Here is a 17,749-nt window from a genome sequence, read left to right on the forward strand (position 1 = left end):
TTATTTTTTTCCACTTCAAGCACTGATGAGCACAATGCACCTGGAAAGTTGCCGAAGAGGAAGAAACGAGCTGTAATTTGATGAGTGATGAGTGTAATTTGACCAACAGCAGGAGTGTGTGCTCAAACGTCACTCTGCTATTTCGTGGCTGTGTTAGAACAGGTGAGTCATGTTTTCCTTTGCACCTTTATTTATTTTGCAAGTACGTCCAATATTTTAAAAACGTTTCCTAAATTACATCCTATGTTTTCAACTTTGCAGATATGGCTCGTAGAATCAGTGATTACTTTCAAGAGAGAGTTTGTGAGGAGGAGAATCAGGAAGAGGGCGGGTGAAAGTGGCGGCATCATCTGATCGTTACTGGCCGTTACAAACTATAACTCCGATTGCAAACGGCATGTGGTAAATTTGTCAGGTCTGAAGTTCCACTTCATCGGTCACTTCCACTTCCTGCGGTGAAGTGGAAGGGACCGATGATGGAGAGGATCAGAGAGCAGGATGAGGAGTCAAGGTGAGGGTGTCATTATGGCTCAGTTGCTGAGTCTTAACACAAAGCTGACTTTTAAGTTTCATGAGTGATTTTATAAGTGTTATAGTATAAGAGTGATTTTAACGTCACTTTTTATTCACATCTCTTCCCAGATCTTCTAATAAACACAGAGCCAGTGGTTTTGACCATCAATGGCAAAACACATTTGCCTAGCTCAGACATAATGAGGACATGTTACCTATGCCGAAAGCATTGTGGCCACATGAAACAGCCAAGCACAAACTACAGGCTGGATAACATAAACGTCATGAAGTGACATCAAGCCACAAACAGACGGAAGAAAAAGAGAAAAGCATTAGAGAAGGTAGCACTTTAAAGCTTACTGTATACAAAAAACTTTTACTAATGTAGAACTTGTTCTCAGTTGTTTTCATAAATTACTTTGTTGTGTCTTTGGGAGAATATGGCAGCATGCGTTAGCTGCACAAGTGGACATGGACCACATGGCTCCTAAAGGCTGCTTCAAAATAATATATAAATGCCTCAAGCAAAACTAGCCCCAGCACACCAGCTATGAACCCATTATTTGCTTATGTAACTAATTGGGCTGTGTTGATTTTGATGGTTTGAATGTAAATTTGCAGCCATTTAATTACATGATTGTGAATTGAATATTTTCACATAATTACTGTCTAGTACCTAGTTACTTTTCTGCCCCTAGGTCAGTGCCAACACCGAATTATTTTATTTTTTGTTTCCTTCAAAGATAGAAGTTTCAAATTTATGTCAGAGCCAATAGAGTAAACTTACTCATTTTAGTCTATGGTTATCTAAAGTGAGGTCCATGATATTGCTAGTCCATTAGTGGTTTAGCTGCAGATATTTTAACTGGCAAATTTGTTTCACTGATGAAATGGAATGGCAATTGATTTGGTTAATGTAAGTATCTACCAATGCTAAGTCTCCACATAATGTAAAGTCCTTTTATGATCTTAACTGCATAGTGTCCTACAGATTATAAGGTAAATGGAATAAAATGGTATTTTGATATCCATTTGCATGGAATAATAATTTTATATAAACATTTGGGATATTGTGTATATTTACAAAGACGTCCAAAGAGGTTGGAACAGCTTATTCAAAAAATACTGCACACATAACACAACATGTCCATTATTGAGTGCATAGTGTTGTTAACAAGATATCAAATAACATACTGTTAGTTAAAAAATAATCCACTTCAAACTATGAATGTTATGCTGGACCTCAAGAACCACATGTTCATTGATACTTTCTACTCCTACCAGGGCAGTGGCTATATTCCTTATTGGAAATGACAACAGATGGAATAATTAAAGTGTTATTTTCTATTCCATTATATGCGTATGCTCTACTGTTCTCCAGCTGCCTCCTGCCCCCATAACTCCTTCTGTTGTCTGCACAGGAGTGTGAAACTGTCTCAGAGCCACCAGGTGATAAAACCTAATAAAAGCCTATTGCAGAGCAGAGAGGACCATCCTGCAAGCAGACAGGAATATCACAATCCATGAGTGTATGAGTCAGTACAATACTGCCATGCGTGAGTGCCATGCACTAATCTCCTTCTGATAAACATGCAATGACTTGTTGATATATTAACACTTGAGACATTGGAATGATTTCACCATGGGTTATTTTCTACATCTCCCAGCAGGTCAATACACTTCTCACCAGAGAGGAGTCTGACCTACCAGGATTTCCTCGCCTTGCAGTGAAAGTAAAGATCCAGAGCAACACTGTGCTTGTGCTACTGTGTAAGAAGCTGCTGGGTAAATGCAAAGTGTCCTGTCTATCTCCAAGGAGTGCCAAGGCCAACCTCAACTTCCTCAAGAAATTAAACTCCCTAAGACTTCCACTGACCATATCATACATATTAACAGCTCCGGAGCAGTCCTTCACATCCTGCTCAAGGCAACCAGTCAGAGAGAAACTTGTGTACAGACAGCATCCTTCAATCTCAAGTGCAGCCCAATTGCTGCTCAAAACAGAAGTTCAAAAATACTGAACTGCTACTGTGACACAACTGCCTCCCCAGAAAGAGTATTGCTGAGGAAACAAATTTTACAGTACCATGAAAACATCCAACAGTCTATCATGAAGCATCAAAATCAGATGACTTCTATAAGAGAAAGAAGAGGGGGAAAGGGGTGTCCAGGAGGAGGTACAGTAGGGCGAGGGCTGATGAAGTATTGTGGTCACTGTCAAGTCATTTGTCTGGTGGGTCTGTCGCTGAAGAGAACAGTAGTAGGGCATGAAGGAAGAGAAGCAGTGAGGTGAGACAACACAAACAGAGAGAACTTTAATATTACCAGAGATTGAGAAATTATTGTTTGTGTGTGAGTGTGGGTGCATGTCTAACCTATGCACCCATGTGCTATAGACAGGCAACTTGGGTGGTGGTGGGGGGCACAAAATGTAGAACTGATTATCAGGGGACCGGAAGGTGCGCGTACACACACACACACACACACACACACACCTGTAGTCAAGCCATTTTTGAACATTATAATAATCTCACAATAAGGATTGTTTTAAGAAAGTGCAATTTTATTTGTCTTTGTTTTCAGAAAAGGTTATTATTACTCAGATGTCAGCAAATACATTTAGGACAGAGTAAAGACAATATTCAATAAAACAACATTTTCCCATTTCAAGTGCTACATTTATTAATATTCATACATTCAGAAGGCACAAACGTGTCTTCCTTTCCTTTCCATGTATTCCATATTACTTCATATCAAAGATGAGGATAAACAGAATAAAGACAATATTAACACAAAACTGGGTTGAAAGATTTGAAATGTGATTTAAAAAATATTTCAAATCTTTCATCACCGACACGGTCTGTAAGCACACCAAACATTGCAATTTGCCCTGAAACTCAGAAAACATGTCATCTAATTCCCATTTAGGGTTAAAAACGTGGTTTTCTTGTGCAACGTTTCTTTTGGCCCTCAGCTGGACGACGTTCTGTGAGGCTTAAGTGGGGGTATGGAGTAGGTCCGGCGTCACCCGCAGAGGGACCCGCCGTGGCTTACGTGCACCTCTTCAAAAATGTAACGATGAACGATGATTGGCCCGCTTCGTATTTGCTCCCATCTGTATCCGGTTGCTGTCCGCCAATAGTGAAAACAATGAAGCAGATAGAAGAGAGACGAGCTGTGGATGGCTGCAAATATATTGATTTGTAGGACATTTCATCCCTAAATTATATAGACTACCAGATCCACTGAATTCATGGTGAGAAATGTCCCAGAACACGAGCTTCAGAGAATGTAAACACTACTACTACTGGTATTACGTCCGTGTTAATGGAGCACGCTACTGGCGTGTTTCAGTGGTGTACTGCACAATCACCAACACCATCGACGGGGGGACGCGTCCTCCCCCAATGTTCAAAGTAGGTGATATTAATAGTTTGTCACTTAGCATTTTCCTTTTTTGGTGAAGGTGATTTAGTGTATCTTTTACTGTATTCAAGAAAGCTCAACAGTGATGCCAAAGACTGTAGAATTGCAGGAAATGCATTTAAAATTAGTAAAATTTTCTGGGGGAGGGCCCCCACTCCCCTGGAGCTTCAGTTGGTCCTCCCAATGTTTTAGACACAATTACACCACTGACCAACACAGAACCATAAATGCTTGGACCGCTGGAGGCAGCTATGCCGTTGATATGGCGGCAGTTCAACGGAGAAGTTTAATTTAGCCTTCATGCTGTCTGGTCAATGAGAAACCTGCGAGGCACGTTCCTTTTCGATAGAGCGCCCCAGTAGGTGGGGCTCTCTAGTAGTCAAACAGAGTATTACAGCCAAAAGAAAAGGTCTCAGTGAAATCAATACTTTATAATAATAAAAACTAGAAATAACCGCTTCGCGGTTGTATGCCTCCGCCAATAAACTTTGTTTTATCATTGCAAGGACAGTCTTTATTTATTGAACATATATAATTAATGTGATAATTACGTCAACTTCAAGGATTTTGGTGTCTGCAAAAGTAAGTGACAGCACTTCCACCGTTTTTGTGGAATGACCCAAGATCGTTTTCTCAGCTACAGTGGTAAGCAAAACATTATGATGTCACAGTGAATTTGACCTTTGAACTTATGGATATAAAATGTCATCACTTCATCATTTTATCCTGTTAGACATTTGTGTGAAATTTTTTCATAAGCGTATGAATTCTTGAGTTGTGCCCAAAAACGTCTTTTGTGAGGTCACAGTGACCTTGACCTTTGACCACCAAATTCTTATCAGTTCATCCTTGAGTCCAAGTGGACGTTTGTGCCAAATTTGAAGAAATTCCCTCAAGGCATTCCTGAGATATCGCGTTCACGAGAATGGGACGGACGGACAACCCGGGCCACAAAATGGGGGGGTGGAACCGCATGCAACCCAGGGGCCATGAGTTGCCGATCTAGACCTTTTTCACAAAAATCTGTTGCCTCTGACTCTGTGATCACTTACTTTGTGTGTCAACATATATAACACAATACAGGTGTTGTCATACACATATCTTCCTGTGTCTGTTGTCAGGCGACTTTGATCGAGGGTCACAAAATCCTGACTAACCAAGTCTAACGGTAATTTCTGTGCTGTTAGCATTTTGTGACTCAATCAAATCGCTTTTCTATGGTCCTGCAGTCATCTGAAAACAGAAGCAGAAAGATATGTCAATGACAACATCACTATTGTGATATACGCAATGTTGAAACACAATACAAGTGATCACAGAGTCGGAGGCGACAGAAAGTTGGCTTCTTACAGTAACATTGCTGGCAATGGTGCCCAAAGCACATTGGGAAATGTGCCATAAACAGCACACGTCAGAGGACGTTCTTTGACTTCATATCTTTCCATGTTCTTCTGAAGGCCACCATGTACAGAAAAATAAAAACATTGGCCTGTTATTTTTGAAAAGGATATGAACTTCTCTGGATATACACTCACCGAGCACTTTATTAGGAACACCTGTACACCTGCTTATTCATGCAATTATCCATTCAGTCAATCATGTGGCAGCAGTGCAATGCATAAGATCATGCAGATACAGGTCAGCAGCTTCAGGTAATGTTCACATCAAACATCAGAATGGGGAAAAAATTTGATCTCAGTGACTTTGACCGTGGCATGGTTGTTGGTGCCAAGCGGGCTGGTTTGAGTATTTCTGAAACTGCTGATCTCCTGGGATTTTCAAGCACAACAGTCTCTAGAGTTTACACAGAATGGTGCGAAAAACAAAAAACATCCAGTGAGCGGCAGTTCTGCGGACGGAAAGACCTTGTTGATGAGAGAGGTCAGAGGAGAATGGCCAGACTGGTTGGAGCTGACAGAAAGGCAACAGTAACTCAGATAACCTCTTTACAACTGTGGTGAGCAGAAAAGCATCTCAGAATGCAACACGTCCAACCTGGAAGTGGTTGTCACTTTGGTAGCCGGTTGACACTGAGCTGAAAGCTGATACCTACCCCAGTATTAGTATGGTGTTCCTAATAAAGTGCTTGGGGAGTGTATCTGCCCAAGTACAAACTTCAAGAGGAAGCAGCAGGTCTGTTATCTTCTTGACAACATGTTCAGCAGCTTGCCAGTGCAGCGTGAAAACTCCCAAATCTCTATTTCTCTCTGTCCCTGAATCCTGAATCTTTTCATTACTGTCTTGTCCTGTATTCAACTCAGTCTTTTCCTTCAAATCGTGATGTGGCGTGTTGATGTGAAAAAGATTATTTATGAAAAGTCTCCCCCTTGTGGTCATAATATAATGTGACATGAATGCCAACATTCCCCTATCTATTACTGTATAACTCTCTCCACCATATCTCCAAATGAGAAGAGCCATGTGTTTATGATTTCAGACTCCTGGATCGACAAAAAAGCTGTCAATAGGTGAGCATGTTCAAAATGATATTGATATTGAAAAGGTTTTGGAAATACCATGTATATTAATAACAACAAGAAGAAGAACTTTATTTATGTAGCACTTTTCTAAAAACAAGTGTTTTACAGACCAGCATAAAAACAAACAAGACAGTACAGTGGTAATAAAAGGACAGTAAATAAAGGCAGAATCTTTGTTTCAAAGATTTTGGTAAAATGTTTAATGTCATAATGTCAAGCTTGGCTTCCCAGAGTTTTTGTTGCCTTTGAAGGAACACTAATCCAATACATTTCTTGAGCACATACAGTGTTCCTACCCGTCTTTGCTTATCAAATATCACAACTTTTTTCATGACTTTTCCAAGAAATTTAGCACAATTTCAATGGAAAATATTTAGGTGTAAAATGGCTTTGGGGTCATGGATCAGTATATTTTCAATAGGTCAGGGAAAAAGGCAATTTCCAATGGAAATTTGTATTTTGTATTTCGTAAAAGAAACATGTTAACTGTTCAGTTAAGCATTGTCACTGTCATCTTTCAGATTTTGGAGGAGTGATGTCAAATTTTGGTTTTAAGTTAATTAGGACAATGTTCCCTCCTCTCTCTTGCTGCATAGCTCCCCACCAAGTCTGCCAATGAAATTAACCATGTCTTTATGCTTTCAGACCAGGAAGCCTGACCCACTGGATCAACAGGATTTCTAAAGTGAGGACCCATCAGTATTTCCAGATCATTCCTAGCATGATGGGTGAACAAAGCTGGTCATTTCTCTCTCAGCAAGCTCTGATAAAAAGCAATTGTGGAAGAACAATAGTGTGCTCGCCTACAGAAATAAGTACAAGTGGTAGACAAGCTTATAAACCTTTTACATATTTTATCTGACAAGAGACACTAACTTAATCTAAATTTGTTTTCTGTATCATCGTTTACATACTGTTCCTGCAGCTAAAACATGAACAGCCCAAGTGACCTTGTCCTCTCAAGTGTGGCATAATTTTCAGCCCAAATAAGAGTTTGTTGTTAGGGACACTAACATTGACTATTTTTGCTTATGAGTGTTCCTCTGTCATGGATTTCTTTATTTGTTTAGGTGGATTCTGATGGGTTTTGAAGATGCAATGAAAAACAATAAAAAATCACTAGCCATACTAATCTATAGTAATTTATGTTAAGTTCAAATGGGATGGCAAATGGGATCCAAAAAACCTACTCATTTTCACCATAGGTGAAAAAAAAAAAGATCTGGATAGAATCCAAAAGCACACTTGAGAGGACAGTTCAAAGCCAGGCTTTTAAAAGGAATATCACTCACAATGTATATATTGGTGTATCTGGACCTCTACACAACTATTCAATAAAACATAATATTAAGTTGAATTTCCTTGTCACTGAATATTGAGGTTTTTAATGTGTGCCACATTAAAAAATCAACGTGTTCACTAGCAGCTGATAGCTTTGATATGCACACTTAACCTTTACAAATCTGGGTAGAGTGAAGTATTTATTAAAGGGTGATGGTACCCCCAGTTTCAGTCCCTCTCCACCTACCTCACTAATTTGAAAAATGCAATGAAACAGGCGTGGAGAGCAGCAGTGGAGGGGGTGGGCTCTGATTACGAGTCAAACTAAAGTAAGACACTGCAAAACATCCAATGACAATGGTCAATTTAGCGCCTAAAACATTGGCAGTGTGGAGGTTATGCCTAGTTTTGTCTTCTATCTCAAACAACACCTACATATCAGTTAACATGTCAAAAAACATGTTTTAGTGTTTCGACCCCTTTAACTTAGAAGGTTCCACAATGTTATTCCATCGTTGTTATCTGCTTCCGACTGTTAACAGCAGAAGCTAGGTGATGATGTGACATGATTTTTTTTTTCCATTTGTTCTGTTGCCATGGCCTTGATAAGGGCGTCAGCATGCCCATGTCAGAAAAAGGAAGTGGGAGGGGTCAGAGGGCGCCAAGCAACCTGTTGGCTGGATTGTCAATAGAGCATGTTGGTGTTGGAGACCAGGAATCTGACACCACCCTCTCCCAAATGCTGCCCACTTGGAGTGGCGTCTCATCCTGAGTGACGGTCTACAAGACTCCAGGCTCTGACACCTCGTTATCACTATGGCATGGCAGGGGGCAGAGCGAGGCTCGCCAGGCATGTGACGCGAGAGGGATGAGGAGCGAGCGGTGGGGTTGTGAGAGGGGGCATGATGTGGTGGGAAGCACTGCAATTACCTTATAATGAGTTCAGTGTGGAGAACTGCTCAGAAATGTCTCGTTTTAGGAAACATCCCACTTGAATTTTCACCTTGTATATTACAGGTATAATAAATATAATTAATGTCAGTGTCAGAATCACAAGTCGGAGATGAGGCTGTTGTATATCAAAGAAAAGATCTTTACTGCAGTTGACTGCATTTTTCGGTATCATAGGTGACAATGGCTGTAGATGGTAAAAATTTCAGACAAGAAGCCCTCAGCAGCTCCAAGATACCATGAAAATCTTTTCCTAGTCAAAAGCTGTATAGATATATATATATATATATATGTATATGCAAATAATGAGAAAAATGTCAAAATCTTTAAATATCTCCATGGCTTCAAGGTACCAAGATGCCATGAGGTTACATGAACAAATGATACCACTCACAAATCTTTAAGATGCACTCTATATTTCCTATGTGACAACCAATTTGGCACAATTTAAACTGCATTCAAGACAGAATTTTTACATTCAAGAAACTGAATTGATGAGAAATCCCCTTTACTCAGACAATGTAGACAATGCTCCACAGCAAGTTCTTGCAAAAAAATGTTAGTCAGGTAGGTATGCAATATATAATCCCCAAACTCCCCATTAAGGAATCCTTAATGCAGATATTTTCACAGAACCATTCAAAATCATCCAGAAACTTGCAGGCCATTTTGGTTGAATAAGCTGAAGCCAACTTTTGCATTCAGGATATGTGCTAAAAAAAAAAAAAAAAAAAAAAGCTATTTCTGCCTGAACAAAAAGTAGACAGAAAACCTGCTTTCCATATTCTGTTCCTTGAAAGATCATCTTATCCTACTTTTACTTGCACAGAGCCCATATAAATGTTTCCAAATTATTAAAAACAGTAGGTTGTCATTGTAACTGATGTCAAATCTGCAGTATTGGACACTTTACTGGTCCCAAAGCTATTATAATAACATGGACCTCACTCAAATATCAGCTCAAACAGATTGCACAGCACATTGTGCCAGGATGCAATGTCTCATTTGTACAAACATTTGGTATCAAAACTTATTTTCTTTTCATTTTGTCCTTTGCTCTGTACAAGAGGATCGGATTAAGGCCATTCTCTTGCAAACACTAGGAGCTATTAGTAACATTTTTTTCTTTAATTTACATTAAATTAGTTAACGCATCCAAAAACACTAAAAAAAACTTAATTGGATAAATAAAACAAAATAAAACAACACATTTTGTTCATTAAGTTTCACAGAATTACTTGTTTAGCTTTATAAAGCTTTATATTCTACACTAATAGCATCTTAATGCAGCCTCGTAATTGAAGATATACTTCTATACAATTGCAAATTTACATCACATTGCACAGATTCATGTCCATCTCATTGCCTGCTGCACAACAAAATCCAGATCTCTTGATACTTTAGCTAGACGGATGGGCAGACAGACGGACATATGGTCAGACAGGCAGACAGACAGACAGATAGATAGATAGATAGGTGATTGTTTATTGGTTGTATATTATGTTTATGTCGGTATCAGATAAGCAGTAGTAGAGTTGTCTTCTCAGATGCCGTTGGTTGAAATACCAGATTGACTTCTCAGGGTCCATCAGTCCACAGTCTCTAGCTCTGTCTAATAGCATCAGTTTCAGGACTATCTACAGCCACACTCTGCCACCACCATCCCCTCGTATTTGTGGTTGAAAGTGATCACCCCGTTATCATAGTAAAGGAGTGAGATCGGCTCCAACTTTGTAGGTACACAGCAGGCGCGCGATGCTCTATGCGGACGCTTAACGCTCAGCAGACTCTGGACTATGGCGTGTTTGGTAGGCGAGACCTCAGAGGTCATAGGTGGGTTGCACACACCGTTGCACTCGTACGCTTCGTAGGCCAGTGGCTGGATGATCCATGTATCCCAGCCAATGTCTTTAAAATCCACAGAGAGCGGGGTCCTCTTGCATGGCTCACTCTTAACATTGCGACGGATTCGGGGAGGCGTGTCATAGATAAGGTTGGACTGCAGCTGCAGGAGAGACTGTTTGTCCGACTCTTTCTGGTCAGCGTGGCCGCTGTTCTGAGTAACGTGCCCCCAGAAAGCCTGCTGGCTCTGCTCTAGATTTTCAGGAGGGTCATTCTCATGTTCAATCATCTGGTTGAGTTCTTGCTTATCCTGTTTGTGGTCTCTGCTCTGATCATCCGAGAATACAATCATCACCGCATTGTGTTTCCCCTCCAGGCTTCTGTCAATATCGACATCAACCAACTTTTCACCCTCTCCTGTGACCCCTAGTCTGGCCCTTTCCTCTTCGGACTCCAGAGTTGCAACATGAACCTCCAGCCTGTGTGTTGCACACCCCGACTTCCGCCAGAGCATAATCACATGAGTCAGGTCAAATGACATCCAGCTGTTATCTTTGGCATGGATATGCTTTGTCACCAGTTCCTCCAAGTCCTTCATCTCCACCACCTCCTCCTTATCCCTCCTCCTCCCCTCTGTCCCCACCTCTTTTGTCCAAAGAACGTCCTCATGTATTTTGTAGATGGTCACCTTGCGGTCAAGGCCAGCATGGGCCCTCTGGACCATGGTGTAAAGGCGGAGCTCGGCTATTGTTATGTGTTCATGGTGGGGGATGGAGATGTTGAACAGCAAGGGGTGTATCCTCACACCCCTGGCCGTCACACTGTAGGGGGAGGAATCTGAAATTAAAATATCAATATGGGTGTCTCAATTGTGTTTTGCATGATTTATTTGTTTATTTTTTTGTCAAAAGATAAGTTGATCTATATCTTCAACGCTATAACGCCCCTTGCATTATTATAAGAAGGCATATAATTGTTTTGTTTGAACTATAGTAGCAATACATTTTCAAAACTTAGCTCAAGCGTAGCATTGTTATTTCAAACATAACAGTACAAACGCTTTTATGCTTCTGGTTCTGTAGTTGCACTGAAATATCATTGTGACTTTCATGAACACAAATTACCCAAATTTTGTTGACATGATTAAATTATTTCCTTAATATTCCTGAATATCAAACATCATCCCAGTTATTTCACTGCTTCCGCTTGTTTGTTACACATCATTTTGATAAATTTGCACGAAATTTTTAATTTTGTTTACAAAATCTATAATATTTGCAGGATTTTGGTAGCTTTAGACAAAAAGAAGTTTGTACCTTCATTCTTGAAACTGCGCACAATGTTGGCTGAGGGCACAGCAGTGCGGTCAGTGGCAAATCGGTTATACAGCTCCAGCATGTACTCTGGTGGCTCCTTACGGGCAGCGAGGGGCCCGGGCTGGGGCCCCTGCTCCGTGAGGTTTAGTGTGGACAGAAACTGGCTGAGGAGGTCCTGTGCATCCAAGTCAGTCTGCTCAAGTAGCGGATTATCAAGAACATCCCTACCGACTGATGCCCTGTGATGGTTCTCAGGAGACGTGATGGGACTGCTCAGGCTCAGACCAGCCGACAGCAGAAGCAGGACACTCAGAGAGCAGATACACCCAAGTCTGGAGAAAACTGAAACAGTCATGGTGGACTCAAGGGATTAGATCCAAGATTGAGTGTCAGATAAGGAGATATGATTGGATCCTCAGGAGAGGACACCTGCGAACAGTTCAACCTTTCCGGGGTAGGTTCTCTCCTTAAAGGACAACAGGTTGGCGTTGGGGGCTGAGAGAAAACAGCTTTGCCCTTGTTGATCTTGTGATTTGGTTCTGAGGGCAGGGCCGTGTTGTCCAATGTGCTGTGCTGACATGTTTGGAGATGTCACCAAGGCCCTGCTCGGCCCTCCTCTCTCTCTCTCCGCCAGGGACTTATGACTATCCACAAATTCCACTCATCTTCTTTTTCCTGTGCGCCTTTTTCTGGATTTTCACTTCTAAATTTGCCTTTTTTCCCCACAATGACTTACAATTTCCATGCGCGACATCTCACCAATTTCTATATACCACACTGAAATCAGCCGTGATAACTGCTATTTTTAAAGAATAGTGATAAATTTGGAGATGAGGGAATACAATTATACAATTACACAAAATGTGTGGGAAAATGTTGTTTGTACTTTTTTCCTGTTAAACATAGTAAATCAATTAGTAATCAACAATGTTATTCACTCATGCTATGCAGCCTCCACAAGATGTCAGTGTAATCCCAGTATCTATAGTTCTGCATTCTCATCTTGGATTGGACAAAACATTTTATTAGGCAGTGAAGAGGCTGCCTGAGGAAGAGGAAGCCATGATGGTATGCGCATTTGTATGAGAGGACAAATTTACAATTACAAATTAATTTACACAGAGCTTTGGGGTCCTTGGGGCATCAGTCCTGTGTGCTGGTTGGTAATCCAGGCATGGCCACCAGACAAATTGGACCAGGTTTGCCATAGAACCCTATAGATCCTTATGATCTATCCTTATCCTTACATGAGCAGGTTACTTAACATGCGAAAATGACTGCCCAGTTGTGTACATTATATTGTGTGGGTTTCCTGTGTTTGTCTCAGATTGCTCTCATGTTGTTCATGGTGCTTTCCTGGCAACTTCCCTTTATGTGACCTTTTTAAGCCTTTGTGGGTGTTTTGTTGTATTAGACCTGGATGTAATTTATGTCAATTCTATGTGCAATTCAGCATGGATGCTACCATGTGCATAATGATTTTAACTACTTATGAGTAAATGAAGCATTCTCTCTCTTCTCTCTCTGTTGTTTGCATAATATGATTATTCTCTCCTTCTTATAGTCTTGCATGAGCCATAAGTAAGACACAAGCCATAAGGTACAAGTCTCAAGCAAATTAATATCAAAACGCTCAAGTCAGGTCACAAGTCCCGGACCAAGTCATACCAAATTCTGAGGTCTCTGGATGTCATTTCAATATCAGTGGACAAATGAATAATAATCAGCTCTTTGAATAATTTATTTTTCTCACAGCAATGTACTGCAGAATTATGAAAACTGCACCTAGCAAGCTTGCAGCTATTCATATAACTACTAGGCCTACCTGCTCAAGCTTTAATTTTTCAGTGAAAGAATCTGAATCTGATGTTATTGTTCTGTTCTGTATTATGTACATTGGTGGAAAGTCTCCAACTATGAATTGATGAGCAGTAAATGAGTGTATATATCTCCTTGTCATCAGGTTGGATGTGGAGGTTTCACTCTCACTGGTCAGGCACATAGCATACACTTTGTCTTTCAAATTAGAGTAGAGAATTACATTTTCCTCCCCACTGTAACTATATTCAGGGGAGCATAATTGAGGTCAGAAAAAAGTTAGTGCAATGAAAATCACTTGTAGAAATTAGATATGATCAACATGCTGTTATCCTAATATATTGTCTCATCATCAGCACAAGTTAAAATCAAGCCTCAAATGAGAAGTAATGAAAAGTAATCAGTTCTATTCTATTTTAGAGAATATGAAAGACGTCAGAGGGGGCACATTAGCCCCTTAACCCTTTAACGCTTAGATACAAAGATGGATATGTATGAACTGAACTGAAACGGAAACATGCATTAAAATTTAAGCTGATTGTCTTTACTTTAACATGAGGTCCTGTGAAGCTCGATGGGTAAAGCACTAACAATGTCAACTTTTCCTTACACTATTTGTCTGGTTAAAGAAAGATTATCACAAAATGAACGAATTAATAAACAAACGAATGAAAGTGGGAACAAAACCAGCATTCATTCATGAACTAATATTCACAATTTATCTGGGCAGTATGTCAACTGACGCTTTTTTATATGCTTCATCAGCGTATATAACATACAAATCATATGGGTTCATATACAGGTGACAGGCAGTCATGTGACTGATCATATAGCAATGTCTGTGCATTTCCCTACATAGAATATAACAATGACATTTCAACAACAACAAAATAGTAGAACATTTTAAAGATACTGTAAAAAATACAGTATATTCTAATATAAGACAATATAAGACAGGGTGTTTAATGATAGAGGCTACAGAAAATTGTAAGGCTCAATCAAAAAAAATACAGGCACCACTAGATGCTTCATACATACAGTGTCTCGACTGCTGCCAGTTCCAGTTCAAGCGCCTGATCCAGTCCTGATTCCCTGCTCTTTGCCCACTCTAGTCATCATCCAGTCAAGTTATCCTCATTCTCTCTCTCCCTTTCTCTCTCTCTCTCCCTGTTTCCCGCCAGTCACCAGGTGCAATCAATTTCCTAATCAGCCATTCCCTATTTAAGACTGTTTGTTTCACTCTATCTTTGCCAGATTGTCTTGTGAGTTTTCAAAGTTCTTTCAAGCTTGGTTTTCTGTACTACCTGCGTCCTGATTACCTGAATTGTAACTGGACTTGTGCTCTCTGCCTGTCGGACCTATTGTTTCAAGTGGCCAAAACCACAGGTGAATTTTAAAGCCAATACAGAAGTGGTGGCAGGCAGCAATTCCTCTAAAGTCCACCAGGGGCTGGCTCCAACGAGACTCCAAACCCAGCCCAACCCTAATGCAAGTCAATGGCACCACAACCCAACTTTTTGCTCAAACTATAACGTCAATACATTTTTTCAAGAAGAGTTTATGGTCTCAGTAGCTAATTTCACTTTTTCTAATGGAAGTCCTTATGGCAATTTTCAAAATAATTGCCATTAACGGGATATAATGGTTATAAAATGGGGTGTTTTCCTATTGACAGGACACCAATTATGGGCCAATAGTAGGCCACAATGCAGCACTGCGGCTCTGCGGCAGACCTTAGATCAGGCCCAAAAAACAAGCCCGACCCTACCCGAGCCTGTGCACGTTCTGTCTGAGCCTGGCATGGGCCCGTCCCATTGGCTGCATTTATGGGCCCGAGCCCGGTTTAAACCAAAATTTTCTTAGTAAATTGGCTGTTTATAAGTAAACTAATTTCGAGTGGTTTGAATGACAAAAATCTGTTCAGAATTACGTGCGGGATCTTACTGAATAGCCTACTTCCTCTCGCAAAGGACTCGCAAAGCAAGTGGTGCCGTAGGCAGCGAAAACCCAACACATTTCAAATCGTAACCTTTGATGGACTAGTGATAAAAACATAATTGACACAAGGAATTAACAATCAGACTTTGCGGATTACAGAGAAATTTGAATGACTGAAATCTGTTCAGAATTACGCACGGGATCTTAATGAATAGTGCAACACAGAAGCAAAACTTGTTTCAGTTGGTTCAACAAACCCGAGCAGCCTTTGCGCATGCCTATCTATATATATATATATATATATACGTATATATATATATACGTATATATCTATATGTATAGATATGGCCTACATATAACATTCTGATTATCACACCAAATAGCTTACTCCCCACCCCAATTATTAAAAAAATAAAAAAGACATTATATCTGACCACGAGACCGGGGCCGGGCCGGTCTCGGGTTCGGGCAGAGAATCAAACCTCTGCTCTGCGGACAACCCTCAGCATCACTTTTGCTGCCTTAAGGTCTTTATGCCATTCACCCCTCAACAGACTCCCATTTAATTTTATTTGGCAATGTGTAACATACAATAATTTCACTTCTTTCATCATCCCTCATGGCTGCTATGAATATTAGGTTAAGTGATTATCTATTCAGTTAACAACTTGTATGAGCGTACATCTTTAGATTGTCTCATTAAAGGAAACATCCCAACTGAAGTTCCTTATTAAGACCCCTAGGGCTCTCTGTCTGTAATTCATGTATCCAAAATGCTTCCCTCTGTAACAACACCTTCTCCATATCCATCCCCTCTTCGGTGGCTGCACCCACTCAGTGCCTTGGAACCCTATTTGGCATCATGACCCATTGCGTTAAAGTGTCTAGCTATAGGTGACCTTTCACCTTGTTTCTGGATATTACTCTTGTTTTCTGTAAATAAAACTATCAATTCTCTTTATGGCTTTCCAATATAATAGAACCCACATGGACAGTTTATTAAATACACAATGAATTTTGTTTTACAGGTTATGCAGTCTCTGACCCTTATTCATTCCCTGTAATGGGGATGTACAAAGGAGTCCCCTTTAATCACTGCAGTTCATACAGCCTTGGCAAGGGAAGTTACCTGAGGGAAGAGAAGACAAGACATTTTGAGGAGGCACACACTTATCTCCTCTTACTAGCTTATCCCATATCCTTCTGGCATGTTTGTAGACAAGAAAAAAACAGGCTCAGGCCTTCATTGCATCCAAAAGAAAATCACTTTAATTGAAGTAATTGTGTCCACATATCAAAAATGAACAGAGGTGTCACATTTTACAAAGTCAAGAACAAAATTCCACAAATCATTCAGGTACCAACTTACAATGTGTTGCAACCTTAACAGGTCTTCTTCAGGCAGTTTGTAGGCAAACCTGGGTGTGCTTTGAAAAGATAGATCTGATAGAATATGCCAGTGTCTCTCGATATAGGCTTTAAGAGCTTGAGGAGAGTAAGTGGTCTTAGGAAGCCTAGAGGCTGTTTGGTGGCTCTCTACAGGCTTTGTCAACACTTTGATCACACAGAGCTATAGCTTCCTTTTCAAAATCATTATTAGTACTACAGTGCAGTAGTGCATCTAGCAAAGTAATTGTTACAATCTGTTTCTTTCAGAAAACTGAGGCTTTCAAGCCATCATTTTTTGCTGATTAAAGCTGAGGTAGGTACGGGAGAGTATTCGGGAGCAACAGGGTTGACAGCAAAAGTTTGTGTTTCAGTGGGTCTCCCTCCAGGACACAGACGGTAGGTGACATGTTACTCTAACCTTTAACTTGGTGACATTTGAGAACTTCCTTTCATGAACAAACCCATTCAAGTCCTGCCACAGCATTTGAATGAGGATTAGTCCTTGAGTGTACAAAATATTGGGGATAATTTCTTTCATATAAATAATAATAATAATAATAATATTATTAATAATATGGATTAACGAACATGTTTAATACTCCACAGTTTTATTCACAGTGTGGTACGGTAATTTACATTGACGCACAGCCTTCAACACAAACTCTTTACATGATCAGCCAGATATAATTTTTCTTCATACTGGACTATTCCTAGCAAACACAAAAAATGAAAACAATCAGCTGGGCCCCACCCCCGGCCTCTGCATGGTGTTCTGAGGCAGACTCTTACTGCCTT

General features: G+C 40.3%; 1 protein-coding gene across 1 annotated transcript; it reads right to left on the reverse strand.

The window, feature by feature from the left end:
- Positions 1 to 10,284: 10,284 nt before the first annotated feature.
- On the reverse strand, positions 10,285 to 12,164 carry LOC139646347 (bone morphogenetic protein 10-like). The gene is made up of 2 exons (XM_071522361.1): positions 11,810 to 12,164; positions 10,285 to 11,330 (listed from the first exon to the last, which is right to left on the reverse strand). Exons 1-2 carry the CDS (start codon positions 12,162 to 12,164, stop codon positions 10,285 to 10,287), a joined length of 1,401 nt encoding a protein of 466 aa, XP_071378462.1.
- Positions 12,165 to 17,749: the final 5,585 nt, after the last annotated feature.

The sequence above is a fragment of the Centroberyx affinis genome, unplaced genomic scaffold (genome assembly GCF_046629955.1).
Source record: "Centroberyx affinis isolate AG114_WGS23_722 - 3 ecotype Tasmania unplaced genomic scaffold, CSIRO-AGI_Caff_v1 ptg000977l_1, whole genome shotgun sequence".
NCBI classification, from domain to species: domain Eukaryota; kingdom Metazoa; phylum Chordata; class Actinopteri; order Beryciformes; family Berycidae; genus Centroberyx; species Centroberyx affinis.

Coding starts and splice junctions, on each gene's coding strand:
- LOC139646347 (XM_071522361.1), bottom strand. CDS start 12,164: ATGACTGTTTCAGTTTTCTCCAGACTTGGGTGTATCTGCTCTCTGAGT. Junction 11,331..11,809: donor GCGCAGTTTCAAGAATGAAG/GTACAAACTTCT, acceptor TTTTAATTTCAG/ATTCCTCCCCCTACAGTGTG.